Source organism: Ovis canadensis, chromosome 23 (assembly GCF_042477335.2).
Source record: "Ovis canadensis isolate MfBH-ARS-UI-01 breed Bighorn chromosome 23, ARS-UI_OviCan_v2, whole genome shotgun sequence".
Classification (NCBI taxonomy): Eukaryota; Metazoa; Chordata; class Mammalia; order Artiodactyla; family Bovidae; genus Ovis; species Ovis canadensis.
The window spans coordinates 48,920,430-48,938,120 of record NC_091267.1 but is presented as its reverse complement, the minus strand read 5'-3'; the positions used below and the strand labels follow the sequence as shown (position 1 = coordinate 48,938,120).

The window sequence follows — 17,691 nt, the reverse complement described above, 5'->3', positions numbered from 1 at the left end:
GTGCTGGGCACCTCTGAATAGCAGGCAAGGCTGATCTCTCTGAACATTTGCGTGAACTCCAGATTCCCGTCCTTTCTGGTCTAGCCTGGTCTGGGCTTCCCAGACAAGGCATGGTGCTAGTGGTAAAGAACCCGCCTGCCAGCGCAGGAGACATAAGATACATGGGTTCGATCCCTGGGTCAGAAAGATCCCCCTGGAGGAGGAAATGACAACCCAGTCCAGTATTCTTGCCTGGAGAATCCCATGGACAGAAGAGCCTGGCGAGGTACAATCCATAGGGTCACAAAGAGTTGCACGTTACTGAAGCCATTAGTACACAGTGGTCTAGCCCCACTGCTATTTTTGAGAAATAATCTACTTAGTGTTACAGATTATATAAGAAAATATCACCTCCCTTAAGAAAATAAGCCAATCCCCAAGCACTTGAAGGATAATGTCCCAGACCACACAGCCTGATGTGTCCCTAAGCGTCACATTCTCCTGGGGTCTCCCGGGTCCCTGCTGTCATCACAGCAGGAGGGGGACACTGCTCTGTCAACACCCACACCCGAGCACCTACCTCCCTTTTAGTCTCTAGGTTAGAAGCTCTGAAGAAGGCTTTAGTCAAGGCTAGAGCACAACAAAAGATGAACAGTCACAGAGAGCATCCAGATGCTAGACAAGCAGAGCTTGCCAGCCAGGGAAGTCTCACCTGGACTGCCTGCCTTGCTCCAGGGTGCCACCTGACATCACCTTGAAAGCCCTCTGTTGAGAACCTTTTGGGCATCCAGCCCCCTGAAGTGCCTGCCCCTCTCTTGGACATCTGTCTCTGGTTATTCACATGACACAGATCTCAGCCTGCAGACAAGATCCAGTCTCTCCCTTCAGGGTTGGCACCAGAATAACCAAATCTCAATAATAAAAATCCAAAGCTACTACTGTAAGAGACAGAGGAAGGGACAGGGAGGGAGACAAGCCTTAGTAGAAAGGCTGGAAGGTGAGACTTTACCCAAAGGAATGTGATCTCCAAAGGCCACGTGCTACATGTTAACCCACAAATGTTCCATGAGAGTCCTCAACACTTCTCAAATGTGAATTAAATTGAGCACCTTTACTGCACAGGTGGCTCAGATGGTAAAATGTCTGTCTACAACGTGAGAGACCTGGGTTCGATCCCTGGGTTGGGAAGATTCTCTGGAAAAGGAAATGGCAACCCAGTCCAGTACTCTTGCCTTGAAAATCCCATGGACGGAGGAGCTTGGGGCAGGCTACTATCCATGGGATCGCAAAGAATTGGGCACAACTGAGCGACTTCACTTTCACTTTCACTGCACAGGCAATTATTCATTCATTCATTCACCAAAGATTCACATGGTCAATCTCTATGGCTTCCTTACTATGTTCTAGATCTCGTACTAGGTACTAGGAACTAGGAATTTTTTTTTTTTAATACGGGATTCTCTATATATTTTTCTGTAACTCATTTTTAATATAACTTTATTTATTTATTTGGGAGAATCTTAATTATGGAGAGGAACCTGGGGATAAGAGGATAAAGCACATATTTTTATCAGGCTAGAGCCAAAAGCAAATTTTATGCTAGTTTAATCATGTGGACAAAAGGCCAGGACAATGAAGAGGTCTTCTTCGACAACAACAACAGAGTGTGAAAAGCTGCCAGGTGAGTGAGGCAGTAACCGTGGATGCTTTCACAACACCTGGAGAAAGTGCTAAACCCTAGCTGTGACTTCGAGGTCATTTATTGCTTACTTGTTTACTGTCCTTCTGAGTATTTCAGTCTCTTCAAACATGCCACCAAAATTCTAGCAAATGAGAATGGGTGAGAGATATAAGAGCTGAGAATCAGTGAGCCAGGTTGTCAAAAATGTCAAAACTAAGAGCAAGTAAAGAAGCTGGGATCAGAGTGAAAGATGAATAAGATTTCTGACACAAGCTGCAAAGCCTCTGCTTTGGGCGTTGGGCTTCTAGGCGTTAATGCTCTAGTGGTAACCAACCTGCCTGCCAATGTAGGAAACATAAGAGATGTGGGTTTGATCCCCTGGGTCAGGAAGACCCTCCAGAGGAGGGCATGGCAAACCACTCCAGTACTCTAACTTGGAGAATCCCATGGTCAGAAAAGCCTGGTGGGCTACAGACCACAGTGTCGCAGAGTCAGACACGACTGAAGCCACGTAGCACGCACACACTAGGCAAAAACATCTCCAAGTCCTTCCAGGCCTAAGATTATGTCTCAAAAAGACAGCCCATTTGTTGGAGAATTTATGTCCCACCAACTGATCCCAGGAGAGAGAAAGGAAGGGGTGGAGGGAAAGTAATTTTCATGGAGCTGAGCCTGAGACCACTGTCAGTGTTGTAACTATATCACGCTTGTTGTTTATTTGGGTCATTTTGGGGGATAAAGTACATGGGATCATTTAAAAACTAAATTCATTTGGTCCCTTTCAAAAACATTCAGCTGGCTTACGTGTGGAGCAATAAAGTGCGAAAGTGACATAGCATCCAAATTGCAGCCATGTGTGACTTGGCTTTTTTATTTGGGGGGAAAGAAAATGGTTAAGCCTGAAGGATTGTGTTTCTCTCTTGTCACTCTGACTCTGAGTGAATAATGAGTTCCTGCTGGTGACACACTGGCTTGGGGAGGCAGGTGCAGAGGGGGTTTGGTGCACTTCCAAAGCTGTGTGTGAGCCTTCACCACAAGACCCTGATTCTGGGGGAGGAACAGTGGGTGAGCCACGCTGCACAGAGGCTGGGCGAGCCACATGTTAATGTACAGACCTTCCCTGAGAGACCCCAGCACTCTCAAATGTGAATTAACTTGAGTTCCTTTACTGCAGAGCTCAGGGCACAGTTATTCATTCAGACAATCATCAGAGATTCATATGGTCAACCTCTGTGGGCAACTTACTACATTCTAGATCCTGTACTAGCTACTGGGAATCTTTTTCTTTTTGAAACACTCATGGATCCTCTCTATATTTTTCCATAACTCATTTATAAATATAATTTTACTTATTTATTTTCAGCTGTGCTGGGTCTTTGTCACTGTCACTTTTCTCTAGCATGGTGAGCAGGGGGCTTCTCTCTAGTTGAAGGGTGCAGGCTTCTCATTGTTGCGGAGCTCAGGCTCTAGGGCTCACAGGCTTCAGGACATGCAGCACATGGGCTCAGCAGTTGTGGGTCCCAGTCTCTAGAGCACAGGTTCAATGGTTATAGCACACACACTTAGTTGGGATCTTCCTGGACCAAAGATTGAACCTGTGTCTCCTGAATTGGCAGGCAGATTCTTTACCACTGAACCACCAGGGAAGCCCTGGGAATCTTTCTTGAGTTGCCTGGAGAGCAGATCCCAAGATAAAGGCCTCATCTACCTCCCCCATCAGCCATTCTAGATGTCACTCACCCTTAGCCACTGGAGGCTACCAGCCTGATGGACTGACCTAAAACCTCAGCCCTGAGTCCTTAGCTGCTTTGGCCTCATCAAGCCATAGGTGTTGAAGCTGCCCACTTACTGTTATCCCTGGCAAGAAAGAACCAAGAGACACCCATGCAAGCTCTCTGGGTTCCAGTCAACTCCTCCATACTTCCACTGTGTAAGAGCAACCCTACTCCTCTTGGTAATTAGGGTCAATTTTGTCCACCAAGGGAATAATTCTTTTCTTTGTCAGTTCTTCCACTGACATGAGGAGCCTCAAATGACCTCATGTAGTCACAACTTCAAGTTGAATTGCTGCCTGGTGTTCCCCTTGTGGAAACCAGAACCTTTAAAGTGGTGGAGTCTACAGTTGCAAGCTTGATAAGCAGCGATCCTGAGAGGATCCACACCAATTTCTACTTTTTGGTTCTTGTCCCTGTGAATTCCAGTTTTCAGAAACAGCACTATAGCCTCTGAGTTAGTGCATATAATGTCACCCTGGAGGATAGCACTGTAACCTTACAGGTTATTGGCCCAAGGCTAGAACCCTAGCTGAGCCTTCAATAGTCCTTCCATCATCCCATTAGACTAGCTACTTCTGATTGATCGGATATCCGGGGAGACTAGTGGATCTCGTGGTCATGTGCCCATTGGCACAATGTTGTGCAAGCTGCCATTTTTAATAGATCAGGAATTCTGGAGGCCCTTGGTTGGTAGTATTAATAGAGACATGTGGGTAAGGTAGGAACCAATTCTGGTAAGGACAGAGTGATGTCCTTGTGACGGGCACAATGAAGGACAGAAAAGGTATGGACCTGACAGAAGCAGAAGATATTAAGAAGAGATGACAAGAATACACAGAACTATAAAAAAAAGATCTTCACAACCCAGATAATCACAATGGTGTGATCACTCACCTAGAGCCAGACATTCTGGAATGCGAAGTCAAGTGGGCCTTAGGAAGCATCACAACGAACAAAGCTAGTGGAGATGATGGAATTCCAGTTGAGCTATTTCAAATCCTGAAAGATGATGCTGTGAAAGCGCTGCACTCAGTATGCCAGCAAATTTGGAAAACTCAGCAGTGGCCACAGGACTGGGAAAGGTTGGTTTTCATTCCAATCCCAAAGAAAGGCAATGCTAAAGAATGCTCAAACTACCGCACAATTGCGCTCATCTCACATGCTAGTAAAGTAATGCTCAAAATTCTCCAAGCCAGGCCTCAACAGTATGTGAACCATGAACTTCCAGATGTTCAAGCAGGATTTAGAAAAGGCAGAGGAACCAGAGATCAAATTGCCAACATCCCTTGGATCATTGAGAAAGCAAGAGAGTTCCAGAAAAACATCTATTTCTGCTTTATTGACTATACCAAAAGCTTTGACTGTGTGGACCACAACAACAACAAACTGGAAAATTCTTAAAGAGACAGGAATACCAGACCACTTGACCTGCCTCTTGAGAAACCTGTATGCAGGTCAGGAAGCAACTGTTAGAACTGGACATGGAACAACAGACTGGTTCCAAACAGGGAAAGGAGTACATCCAGGCTGTATATTGACACCCTGCTTATTTAACTTATATGCAGAGTACATCAAGAGAAACGCTGAGTTGGATGAAGCACAAGTTGGAATCAAAATTGCTGGGAGAAATATTAATAACCTCAGATATGCAAATAACACCACCCTTATGATAGAAAGTGAAGAAGAACTAAAGAGCCTCTTGATGAAAGTGAAAGAGGAGAGTGAAAAAAGCTGTCTTAAAACTCAACATTCAGAAAACAAAGATCATGGCATCTGGTCCCACCACTTCATGGCAGATAGATGGGGAAACAGCGGAAACAATGACAGACTTTATTTTGGGGGGCTCCAAAATCACTGCAGATGGTGACTGAAGCCAAGAGATTAAAAGATGCTTGCTCCTTGGAAGAAAAGTTATGACCAACCTAGACAGCATATTAAAAAGCAGAGACATTACTTTGCCAACAAAGGTCCACTTAGTCAAAGCTATGGTTTTTCAGTAGTCATGTACGGATGTGAGAGTTGGACTATAAAGAAAGCTGAGCACCAAAGAATTGATGCTTTTGAACTGTGGTGTTAGAGAAGACTCTTGAGAGTCCCTTGGACTGCAAGGAGATCAAACCAGTCCGTCCTAAAGGAAATTAGTCTTGAATATTCATTAGAAGGACTGATATTGAAGCTGAAACTCCAAACTTTGGCCACCTGATGCGAAGAACTAACTCACTGAAAAATACCCTAATGTTGAGAAAGATTGAAGGCAGGAAGAGAAGGGACGACAGAAGATGAGATGGTTGGGTGGCATCACTGACTCAATGGACATGAATTTGAATAAACTCTGGGAGTTGGCAATAAACAGGGAGGTCTGGCATGCTGCAGTCCATGGGGTTGCAAAGAGTTGGACACGACTGAGCAACGGATCTGAAGGACAGATTGAAATTGAAATCATTTGGCCACCAAGTGGATGGTCTGGTCTCCCCAGGGTTCACTGTATATCTACATCCACAAGATGAGACATCTTATCTACTTTGTGGCTGAAATCTTCCTCTCAAGTGGGGGTTCTCTAGTGGACATTAGTGTGAGATACGAAGATACACAAACTCTGTGCCCACAACCATAAGTTCAGCTTCATGCCTCTTCCCCAGATTTCCTTACCAAGCCCTCTGGGTTCCAGTCAACTCCTCCAGGCTTTCACTATGCTGGAGCAACCCTACTCCTTCCAATTTGGTTCCTTCTGGGGCCTGACCAAGCAGATTCACCCTTGTCCAAGAATTCGTATCAACCTGTATCTCAGGCTGCTTTTCCTTTATAAAACAAGCCTTTATAAGGCCCCTCTGAGTGGAGCTACAACATGGCCCCACTCCAGTCAGCACCAAGATCGCGTGATCTTTCTCTCCACTGTTCTGGTAATGGATAGTAGGTGGCTGGTTAACTTTCCCACTGTGGTAGGTTCAGGGCAGAGATGTGAAACAAATGAGGCTCTTTAGCAGTAATGTCTGTGCTTTTCCTTGGTGCCCCGTCCTGCCAAACCAGGGAGTCGTGCTGGGCTAGAGAATACATAGATTATCCCATAAAGTCTTCACCCAGTGGGTGGTCACTATTACTCTAGTGACTGCTAGAACATGACACCCTCTACAGAGCAAGTCAGAAAAATATCTGTGTGCCAACTCCTACTCTGTCCAGTTTTTTTTTTTTCACTTTTAAAATATTTTTACTAACTGAGACAGACCTAAAACCGCAGCTTCTGGAAGAACCATTTGTTCTTGCCAGTCTTGTATCTCTCCTCAAACTTGACCTTTGCCTCTCGTCGGGCCTTGCGTTTGAGAGCAGGGTCTCTGAAGACATCCTTGTTGACAACAGTTTTGTCCAAGGGGATATCCACAGAGTACCTTGTGGGCATGAGGTGATTATAATTATAAACTTTCACAAAAGACTTGATCTTTGACCTCTTGGCGATTTTCTTCTTGCCCATGGCAGCTGTCACTTTGCGGGGATAGTGATCAATTCCAGCCACCAGAGCATGGCTGTAGGGTTGGTCTGAGGTGCCGTCATCAATGTTCTTCACGATGACCACTTTGCGTCCGGAGTAGCGACCGGCCAGGACCAGTACCACCTTCCCGGGTTTCATGAACTTGCCCATTTCGGTAGCTACCACTCGGGACTACAGCAGAAAGGAAGAAAAGGCCTCTGTCCCGTTTTAGAGGGCACACTTGATGCTGTGGCTGTTATTACTGGTTTGAATGCCACTGCTATAGAAAAATGAAAAGAACCACAACTTGGTTTGGGCCAATCCTGGTTCACAAATTGTGTTCCAGCAGCTGAGCGACTGGCATTCCTAGGAGAATCAAAAAATTAAGAATCTGCAAGAGGTCTGCCTTATGTCGATTTTTCCAGGGACTTAGAAGTTAACTGGATGTTTCAAAGTATCGAGTGACTAATTTTCCATCCTTTTTTCTCAGATCTCACACGGTAAGCATTTATTTCCTGAAAAACTGCCAAAAGAGTCATTTTTTTTCAGAGTTCCAATAGTATTTTAAAATGTAAAATGAAGTTCTCATAGCAAAAATGATCAATGTAGACCCTTGAATCTACCCACAGCAACTTAAGAAGTATTGCCTTCTTTTTGGTTTCAGGTCTGGGGAGTTTAAAAGAGAGACAGAAAGAAAGAGAAATTTTCAAAAGTTTCTGAAGTGCTTATTTTCCTCTGAGATTCAGGCTTGTATATTGGATAAGAATGGTTGATCCAGGACAGTTGGCATCTGCAGGTAAAAATGTGCCTACGATTTGTTTTTAGTTGTGTTACTGAGCCTTCCAAGCCAAGGTTGCAGGTTGGCAGTGCCCTGAAGGAGGGAGAGAACTGGATAGCACCCATGCCTCCCATTAGGGAGGCCTCCAGACAGAGCCTGGAGCAGGACTGTGCTGGGACTGACCCAAGCCAGGCCTTCCTGTGCTGCCCAGAATCAGAGCAGCACCCTCAAAACCAATCTTCACTCGTGCCCACTGTGGATAGAACAGTCTCAGAGCACTTACAGGTTTGCTAAATGGGTGATTGTACTCTGTCAAACCCATAGTTTAGGTTGGAAGTTGGTGATCAAATCCTACAGGAACTACCCGCTGGCTTTCCTATTTAGTGGAGGCATAGGCCTTTCATTCTAGAAAGTGCTGATTGACAGGAAGGCATATTGTCTCAAGAAACAGATGTACAGTTAACCTGGAATTTTACATCTTCCCCAAATACAATAAACCTTGTTTTCAACGAAACTGGTTAAGTGCCTTGTGTATTATGAAATTCTTTTGATGAGTAAGTCAGATTATTTATGGACTGTTGGAAGACCAATCTTTCCCTGTACAAACTGCCAATGGATCATTTGGGAAAGGAGCCAAAGGGTCAGGAAGAGCTCTTTATCACACTAATGCACAAAGACACACAAAGCATGACCCAGATATAAAAAGGGGCCAGCACACTGCTAGTAGATGCCATTCATGGCTGAACCGAGGAGACTGCCTGGAAGCTGTGACAACAAAGAAAATGATGGAGGAGAAAGGAGGGGCGGGAAACACTCCCCAGGGAGAAACACAATAGGGAGATCAGGAGGATCTGGGCAGGGTCTAGCCTCAGTAGAAAAACAAGATATAAAAGGACCCCATGGGGAACTTCCCTGGTGGTCTAGTGGCTGGCACTCTGAGCTCCCAATGCAGGGGCCCCAGGTTCAATCCCTGGTCAGAAAACTGTATCCCACATGCCACAACTAAGCATTTTTATGCTGCAATTAAAAATTCCATGGGCTGCAATGAAGACCCAGTGCAGCCAAATAAATAAATTAAAAATATTTTTTTAAAAAAGGAGCCCATTTTTCTAGTTTCTTCCCCATCCTCTCCCTCCTGAAGGTTCGAATCCAACTAGGCAACATATTTGATTGCAACTATCTACCCCTTCCATGCATTCCATCATGGTTAGAGTTATATTAATTTGGATAACACTAGCTGCTATCATAAACAGCCCCTCAAAAAATATATAACGGCTCAAGGACCATAAACGTTTCTTTCTTTACCATAATTTAGCATAAAGGAGATATTGTTTGGCAGCTCTCTTCCACAAGGCGATTTAGGAACCCAGGCTGCAAACATGTGGCTGTGTCATTTCCTAGGGCCCTCTTCTGCACTGAGACACTAAAAGGGGAACAAGTATGAAGAGGGCACTTAAAACCCCTGCTTCTTAAAACTCTAGTTTGACTTCTCACTAACCATTGGTTAGAACCTCACTGCATTGTATGCTTGCTTGCAAGGATGGAAGAAATATAGTGTATGCAACGGTCTGCCCAAAGAAAAAAGTGGATATTTTTGATGAATGGCTAACCATCTGCTTGAAAGCAGGTAAACCTTTTATCTATTTTTGCAGGAATGCCTTCTGCTGTGCATTGTAGGGTTGAAGTGAAGTGAGGTGAGGTTGCTCAGTCGTGTCTGACTCTTTGCGACCCCATGGACTATATAGCCCACCAGGCTCCTCGGTCCATGGGATTTTCCAGGCATGAATACTGGAGTGGGTTGCCATTTCCTTCTCCAGGGGATCTTCCCAACCCAGGGATCGAACCCAGGTCTCCTGCATTGTAGACAGACGCTTTACCGTCTGAGCTACCGGGGAAGTCTTAAAACCCATCAAAAACATTGTAGGGTTAGTAGCAAGCAAACATTAGTGAAACAAGGGGTGTCTGAGTGACTGCTGAGATTCAGTCAGTTCAGTTCAGTCGCTCAGTCGTGTCCGACTCTTTGCAACCCCATGAATCGCAGCATGCCAGGCCTCCCTGTCCATCACCAACTCCTGGAGTTCACTCAGACTCACATCCATTGAGTCAGTGATGCCATCCAGCCATCTCATCCTCTGTCGTCCCCTTCTCCTCCTGCCCCCAATCCCTCCCAGCATCAGAGTCTTTTCCAATGAGTCAACTCTTCGCATGAGGTGGCCAAAGTGCTGGAGTTTCAGCTTTAGCATCATTCCTTCCAAAGAACACCCAGGGCTGATCTCCTTCAGAATGGACTGGTTGGTGCTGAGATTAGAGTAACAATAACTTTCAGTAAGTCTGAGCCAGAGTCCTCATCTGTAAAAGTACACAAAACTTTGAGGATCAAATAAGACAAGGTGTAAATAACTTAGAAAGGTGCACATGTAAGCTCTCAGTACGTTTATAGTTATTATTACTCTGATCTCAGTTGTCTCTTATTAATGTCATTTGGAAGTTTTGCTGCTATTTAATTCATATATTTGCTTTTAGTCCTGTAGTTACATAAACGTCATATACATGAGATGTTTATATTTAGTTTTACGTTTGTTCACTTAAGAGACATAAAATAATTTTAATCATCACAAGGGATCTGTGGAAATGTTATCCTTTTTTAAAAAGGGGTTTATTCATTTAAATTTGGGAAATCTTGTAGCAGAATCAGGCTTGATGCTATTCACATCGCAGCCTCCCCACTTAACCACCAGTTTATTCAGTCTTTGCTGGTCCCTACCTCCCCCTCTGTGAAATGGGCACAAAACTAACACATCACAGTCACTGTGCTGGGAATTGAGATAATGCATGTGACAGACTTGTCTAACACTTAGCATATCCCCAGTAAATACAAATTCCCTTCCCTGTCTCATAATATTTTCAAATTGAGTGAAAGAAATTACTTGAAATGCAAAACTAACAAGGTCATGTCTTTAAAAGAATTCCTCCCTTTTAAGAAAATGGAATCATAATTTGCCTGGACATTTCCAGAGTCTCATCAGCTAGAATACTGATCAAGATGCAATAATGAAAAAAAAAAAAAGAGGAAGAAGCCCCTGCAAAATAGGAAAGGCAATGCTCATATTACAAATGTATGTGAAAGTCTAGCTCCCTGTTTTTGAGAAAGAAATGAAAATGAAAGAAAAGGAATGTTGGAGATACAATCCCTTGAGGTTTCCACATAGCACGCTCAGAATAGCAGTAAGCTACCTGATGGAAAGGATTTTAAGAAAGGAGCATTGCTTCTCCTGGTTTGCCCATTCTGAGCACCCAAGTCCTTCCTGCAGTTCAGGTGGGAGTTGTTTTCCTTCACTTTGAAAGCCTTTTTGGTTCCTATATTTGCAAAGGCTCAGAGTTCATTTCAGGTCTAACCTTCAATACAGCCGCCCATTTTATTTGTTCACCCGGGTAATATTTTTCTACTCTCTTAGTCCTGCAGCTCCATCTGGGGCGCTCCCTCTTGAAACTTCAGTTACTGCTCAATCAGTACTCTCCTAGTGATTATATCCCAGGGTCAAAGGAGATGGGCTTATTTTATTCCCTATTTTGAACACACTTCATTGTTGGGGTTCAGGCTAAAAATGGATTTCTACACATTCTTTTCTGCAGGACCAGAGCAATGGTTCTAGCGGCATGACATTCATTAGCAGTCACCTCCCAAATCCTCTCACACATACACGTTGAGAAAAACTACTCGGTGACTCAGAGTGGGGGCCATGAATACAGTCGGACACATCAGGAAGGGTCAGCCACAGCAGTGATGACTAATCACTGAATCTAACACAAGAAGGATCAGATCAGTTAGAGCAGGAGAGAGAGGCATTCCGGAAGAGGCAAAAATGTATGCAAAAGTTATTAGACACAAAAGGAACTGAGAGTAGCTTAGTCTGGCTGCAAAGTATGTGGTTAGAAGGCGAGGCAAAACAAAAGAAAAACAACGTATAATTATGACTCTGGAGTCAAATACACTCAAACTCAAATTCTACTCCTGTAAAGAATTCTTGAAATTCTCTGAGTCTTGGTTTTCTCATTTGTGTAGATTTCTTAAAAAATAAGGAATCAATGAGCTCATGTACATCAGGCATAAAAAAATGATGGCAAAAGAAACCAATGTATGCTTAGCATATGGTAACTTATTATGAACATAAATATGTGTGTGCTCAGTCGCTCAGTGGTGTCTGACTCTTTGCAACCCCATGGACTGTAGCCCACCAGGTTCCTCTGTCCACGGGATTCTCTAGGCAAGAAATACAGGAGTGGGTAGCCATTTCTTCCTCCAGGGAATCTTCCTGATCCAGGATTGAACATGCATCTCCTGGGTTGGCAGGCAGATTCTGACCACTGAGCCACCAGGGAAGCCCAAATATGAATATATCAATATATGAAGCTGATGGGTTGGGCATGGACATACTATGAATAGTTTTGAATGTGACGCTTAATCCAATGAGGTCTTAAAAGCTATTTGGAGCCACTGAAGGACTGGACTGATCAGATTTCCGTTTTCATTAAGGCAGATACTCAAGTAAAAGGCAGTGTGCTAATCACTGTGGGACACGTTTGAATACAAATACTATCTTCGACTCCCAGTCTCTGCTTCACTGCCATCAACTGCTGAGGATTTAGTGTGGGTCTGGTGCTAACTTCAAAACAGGAAACTCTTCCCTACTTTCCATTTACAAAGTGGGAGGAAGGAAGCCAGAGTTGGGCAAAGAAAGATTGTAGTGGAAAGTCTAACCAGAACCAGCCTAGCCCCAAGGGCAAAGTGCTTCATTTTCCTCCAAGAGTTATGAATAAAAATAGCACATGCTACAGTGAAGGTCACAAAACCTCATGAAATAGTCATGACTTAGTAATTCCCCTTGATGTAGGTCTTTTTCATTTCTTTTTGAAATTGACATACACAGCTATTAGAGGAACTCCTTAAGAGAAAAAACACCAACAAAGTCCAGCTGAGTCTTCCTGACTCCTGCAGCCTAGATGGAGCTGTCAAGTTGCTCAAAATTAAGGAAAAGAAAGTGTTCTAACACAGCATAAAACGTACATACGTACCATTTTTTCTGTAGTAATAACTGACTTACAATTTGCATTGACCAAAGAAGTTAAAGGTCAGTACCAGAATGCACTTCAGATAGAAATACATCTAAATACAAAAATTTCTCTTCTGTCTCTTCCCTTTTAGAGGAGATATTTCCATGCAAATGCTGACCTCTTGTGGTAAGAACCAGTTACTTCAAAGAGGGTATCATTCCAAAGGAATTTAAGATAATTTGTGTTATCATAGATAAGAGAGTTTTGCCAAGAGTCCACTGGTCATAGAAAACACCCTCTTCCAACAAAACAAGCGATGACTGGATACATGGACATCATGAGATGGCCAATACTGAAACCAGATTGATTTTATTCTTTGCAGTCACAGATGGAGAAGCTATAAACAGTCAGTAAAAACAAAACCAAGAGCTGACAGTGGCTCAGATCATTAACTCCTTATTGCAAAACACAGACTTAAACTGAAGAAAGTAGGGAAAACCACTAGGCCCTTTAGGATGACTAAATCAAAACCCTTACCGTACAAGTGACATAGATTCAGGGGATTAGATCTGATCAGCAGAGTGACTATGGACGGAGGTTCATGACATTGTACATGAAGCGGTGATCAAAACCATACCCAAGGAAAAGAAATACAAAAAGGCAAAACGGTTGTCTAAGGAGGCCTTACAAATAGCTGAGAAAAGAAGAGAAGTGATAGGCAAAGGAGAAAAGAAAAGATATACCTATCTGAATACAGAGTTCCAAAGAGATAAAAAAAAAAAAAGGAGAGATTAAAAAAAACCTTCCTCAGTGATCAGTGCAAAGAAACAGAGGAAAAGAATAGAATAGGAAAGAGATCTCTTCAAGAAAATTAGAGATACCAAGGAAACATTTCATGCAAAAATGGGCACGATAAAGGACAGAAGCAGTATGGACCTAAAAGAAGCAGAAGATATTAAGAAGCGGTGGCAAGAATACACAGAATTGTACAAAAAAGATCTTCGTGACCTAGATAATCACGATGGTGTGATCACTCACCTAGAGCCAGACATCCTGGAATGAGAAGTCAAGTGGGCCTTAGGAAGCATCACTATGCACAAAGCTAGCAGAGGTGATGGAATTCCAGTTGAGCTATTTCAAATCCTGAAAGATGATGTTGTGAAAGTGCTGCACTCAAAATGCCAGCAAATTTGGAAAACTCAGCAGCGGCCACAGGACTGGAAAACGTCAGTTTTCATCCCAATCCCAAAGAAAGGCAATGCTAAAGAATGCTCAAACTACCACACAACTGCACTCATCTCACATGCTAGTAAAGTGATGCTCAAAATTCTCCAAGCCAGGCTTCAGCAATATGTGAAACTTGAAAGTCCAGATGTTCAAGCTGGTTTTAGAAAAGGCAGAGGAACCAGAGATCAAATTGCCAACATCCACTGGATCATCGAAAAAGCAAGAGAGTTCCAGAAAAACATATGTTTCTGCTTTACTGACTATGCTAAAGCCTTTGACCGTGTGGATCACAATAAACTGGAAAATTCTGAAAGAGATGGGAATACCAGACCACCTGACCTGCCTCTTAAGAAACCTATATTCAGGTCAGGAAACAACAGTTAGAACTGGACATGGAACAACAGACTGGTTCCAAATCGGAAAAGGAGTATGTCAAGGCTGTATATTGTCACCCTGCTTATTTAATTTCTATGCAGAGTACATCATGAAAAACACTGGGCTGGAAGAAGCACAAGCTGGAATCAAGATTGCTGGGAGAAATATCAATAACTCAGATATGCAAATGACATCACCCTTATTTCAGAAAATGAAGAACTAAAGAGCCTCTTGATGAAAGTGAAAGAGGAGAGTGAAAAAGTTGACTTAAAGCTCAACATTCAGAAAACTAAGATCATGGCATCTGGTCCCATCACTTCATGGCAAATAGATGGGGAAACAGTGGAAACAGTGTCAGATTTTATTTTGGGGGGCTCCAAAATCACTGCAGATGGTGATTGCAGCCATGAAATTAAAAGACGCTTACTCCTTGGAAGGAAAGTTATGACCAACCTAGACAGCATATTTAAAAGCAGACATTATTTTGTCAACAAAGGTCTGTCTAGTCAAGGCGATAGTTTTCCAGTTGTTATGTATGGCTGTGAGAGTTGGACTATAAAGAAGGCTGGCATATTTTTCACAGAACTAGAACAAATAATTTCAAGATTTGTATGGAGATACAAAAAACCTAGAATAGTCAAAGCAATCTTGAAAAAGAAGAATGGAACTGGAGGAATCAACTTGCCTGACTTCAGGCTCTACTACAAAGCCACAGTCATCAAGATGGTATGGTACTGGCACAAAGACAGAAATATAGATCAATGGAACAAAATAGAAAGCCCAGAGATAAATCCACGCACATATGGACACCTTATCTTTGACAAAGGAGGCAAGAATATACAATGGAGTAAAGACAATCTCTTTAACAAGTGGTGCTGGGAAAACTGGTCAACCACTTGTAAAAGACTGAAACTAGATCACTTTCTAACACCACACACAAAAATAAACTCAAAATGGATTAAAGATCTAAATGTAAGACCAGAAACTATAAAACTCCTAGAGGAGAATATAGGCAAAACACTCTCAGACATAAATCACAGCAGGATCCTCTATGATCCACCTCCCAGAATTCTGGAAATAAAAGCAAAAATAAACAAATGGGATCTAACTAAAATTAAAAGCTTCTGCACAACAAAGGAAAATATAAGCAAAGTGAAAAGACAGCCTTCTGAATGGGAGAAAATAATAGCAAATGAAGCAACTGACAAACAACTAATGTCAAAAATATACAAGCAACTTATGCAGCTCAATTCCAGAAAAATAAACGACCCAATCAAAAAATGGGCCAAAGAACTAAATAGACATTTCTCCAAAGAAGACATACGGATGGCTAACAAACACATGAAAAGATGCTCAACGTCACTCATTATTAGAGAAATGCAAATCAAAACCACAATGAGGTACCACTTCACACCAGTCAGAATGGCTGCGATCCAAAAATCTGCAAGCAATAAATGCTGGAGAGGGTGTGGAGAAAAGGGAACCCTCCTACACTGTTGGTGGGAATGCAAACTAGTACAGCCACTTTGGAGAACAGTGTGGAGATTCCTTTAAAAATTGCAAATAGAACTGCCTTATGACCCAGCAATCCCACTGCTGGGCATACACACCGAGGAAACCAGAATTGAAAGAGACATATGTACCCCAATGTTCATCGCAGCACTGTTTATAATAGCCAGGACATGGAAACAACCTAGATGTCCATCAGCAGATGAATGGATAAGAAAGCTGTGGTACATATACACAATGGAGTATTACTCAGCTGTTAAAAAGAATACATTTGAATCAGTTCGGATGAGATGGATGAAACTGGAGCCGATTATACAGAGTGAAGTAAGCCAGAAAGAAAAACACCAATACAGTATACTAACACATATATGGAATTTAGAAAGAGGGCAATGATGACCCTGTATGCAAGACAGCAAAAAAGACACAGATGTGTATAACGGACTTTTGGACTCAGAGGGAGAGGGAGAGGGTGGGATGATTTGGGAGAATGGCATTGTAACATGTATACTATCATGTAAGAATCGAATCGCCAGTCTATGTCCAACGCAGGATACAGCATGCTTGGGGCTGGTGCATGGTGATGACCCAGAGAGATGTTATGGGGAGGGAGGTGGGAGGGGGGTTCATGTTTGGGAATGCATGTACACCCGTGGTGGATTCATGTCAATGTATGGCAAAACCAATACACTATTGTAAATTAAAATAAAGTAAAAAAAATTAAAAAAAAAAGGCTGAGCACTGAAGAATTGATGCTTTTAAACTGTGGTGTTGGAGAAGACTCTTGAGAGTCCCTTGGACTGCAAGGAGATCTAACCAGTCCATCCTAAAGGAGATCAGTCCTGGGTGTTCATTGGAAGGACTGATGTTGAAGCTGAATCTCCAATACTTTGGCCACCTGATTCGAAGAGCTGACTCATTTGAAAAGACCCCGATGCTGGGAAAGATTGAGGGCAGAAGGGGGACAACAGAGGATAAGATGGTTGGATGGCATCACTGACTCAATGGACATGGGTTTGGGTGGACTCCGGGAGTTGGTGATGGACAGGGAGGCCAGGTATGCTGCGGTTCATGGGGTCACAAAGAGTCGGACACAACTGAGCGACTCAACTGAACAATGAAGGAGACCTGGGTTCAATAAGTAAAACATGATCACTTCAACAAAAGAGATTTATTCACACTGCAACAAATACATTTAGCTCTTTCATTTTCTCTGCCTTAAAAACTCAGCAAATGAGTATTTTAAAATTTATTCAGCAATTCATTGATTGACACTTTATGTTTCCAATTCTGTGGCATTACCAGCAGTACCAAAATAAAATACGTGCACGTCTCTTTGTATGCACGTATAAAAAATCCTTTTGTGTTTATACCTAGAGTAAAATTACGGGATTGAAGGGTATTACATCTTCAACCTTACTAAAATGCCAATTCATTTCCAAAATGGTTGCTACAGATTCCATCAGCTGAGTACAGGTGCCCAACCTCCTCACCAACATGCATTAAACTTATAAGCTCATGCTAATCTCATAGATGAGAAAACAATATCACAGTATTGTTTTATGCATTTCCCTGATTGCTCAGGAAGCTAAGCATCTTTTCATATTTCCCCTCTGTATGAATTTCCTGTTTATGTCTTCTGCCATTTTAACTTGAGTTGGTTTTTAAAAGTGTATGCTGCTGCTGCTGCTAAATTACTTCAGTCGTGTCTGACTCTGTGCGACCCCATAGACGGCAGCCCACCAGGCTCCACCATCCCTGGGATTCTCCAGGCAAGAACACTGGAGTGGGTTGCCATTTCCTTCTCCAATGCATGAAAGTGAAAAGTGAAAGTGAAGTCGCTCAGTTGTATCCG

The 17,691-nt window shown here is 42.8% G+C and overlaps 1 protein-coding gene and 1 long non-coding RNA gene across 2 annotated transcripts in view; both read right to left on the bottom strand.

The window, feature by feature from the left end:
- LOC138428294 (uncharacterized) overlaps nt 1-17,691 on the bottom strand; it is a 39,709-nt gene that overhangs the window by 17,088 nt on the left and 4,930 nt on the right. The gene's annotated exons all lie outside the window — the stretch shown is intronic.
- Nucleotides 6,613-7,108, bottom strand: LOC138428104 (large ribosomal subunit protein eL27-like). The gene has a single exon (XM_069568315.1). It carries the CDS (start codon nt 7,067-7,069, stop codon nt 6,659-6,661), a length of 411 nt encoding a protein of 136 aa, XP_069424416.1. The 5' UTR covers nt 7,070-7,108; the 3' UTR covers nt 6,613-6,658.

Coding starts and splice junctions, on each gene's coding strand:
- LOC138428104 (XM_069568315.1), bottom strand. CDS start 7,069: ATGGGCAAGTTCATGAAACCCGGGAAGGTGGTACTGGTCCTGGCCGGT.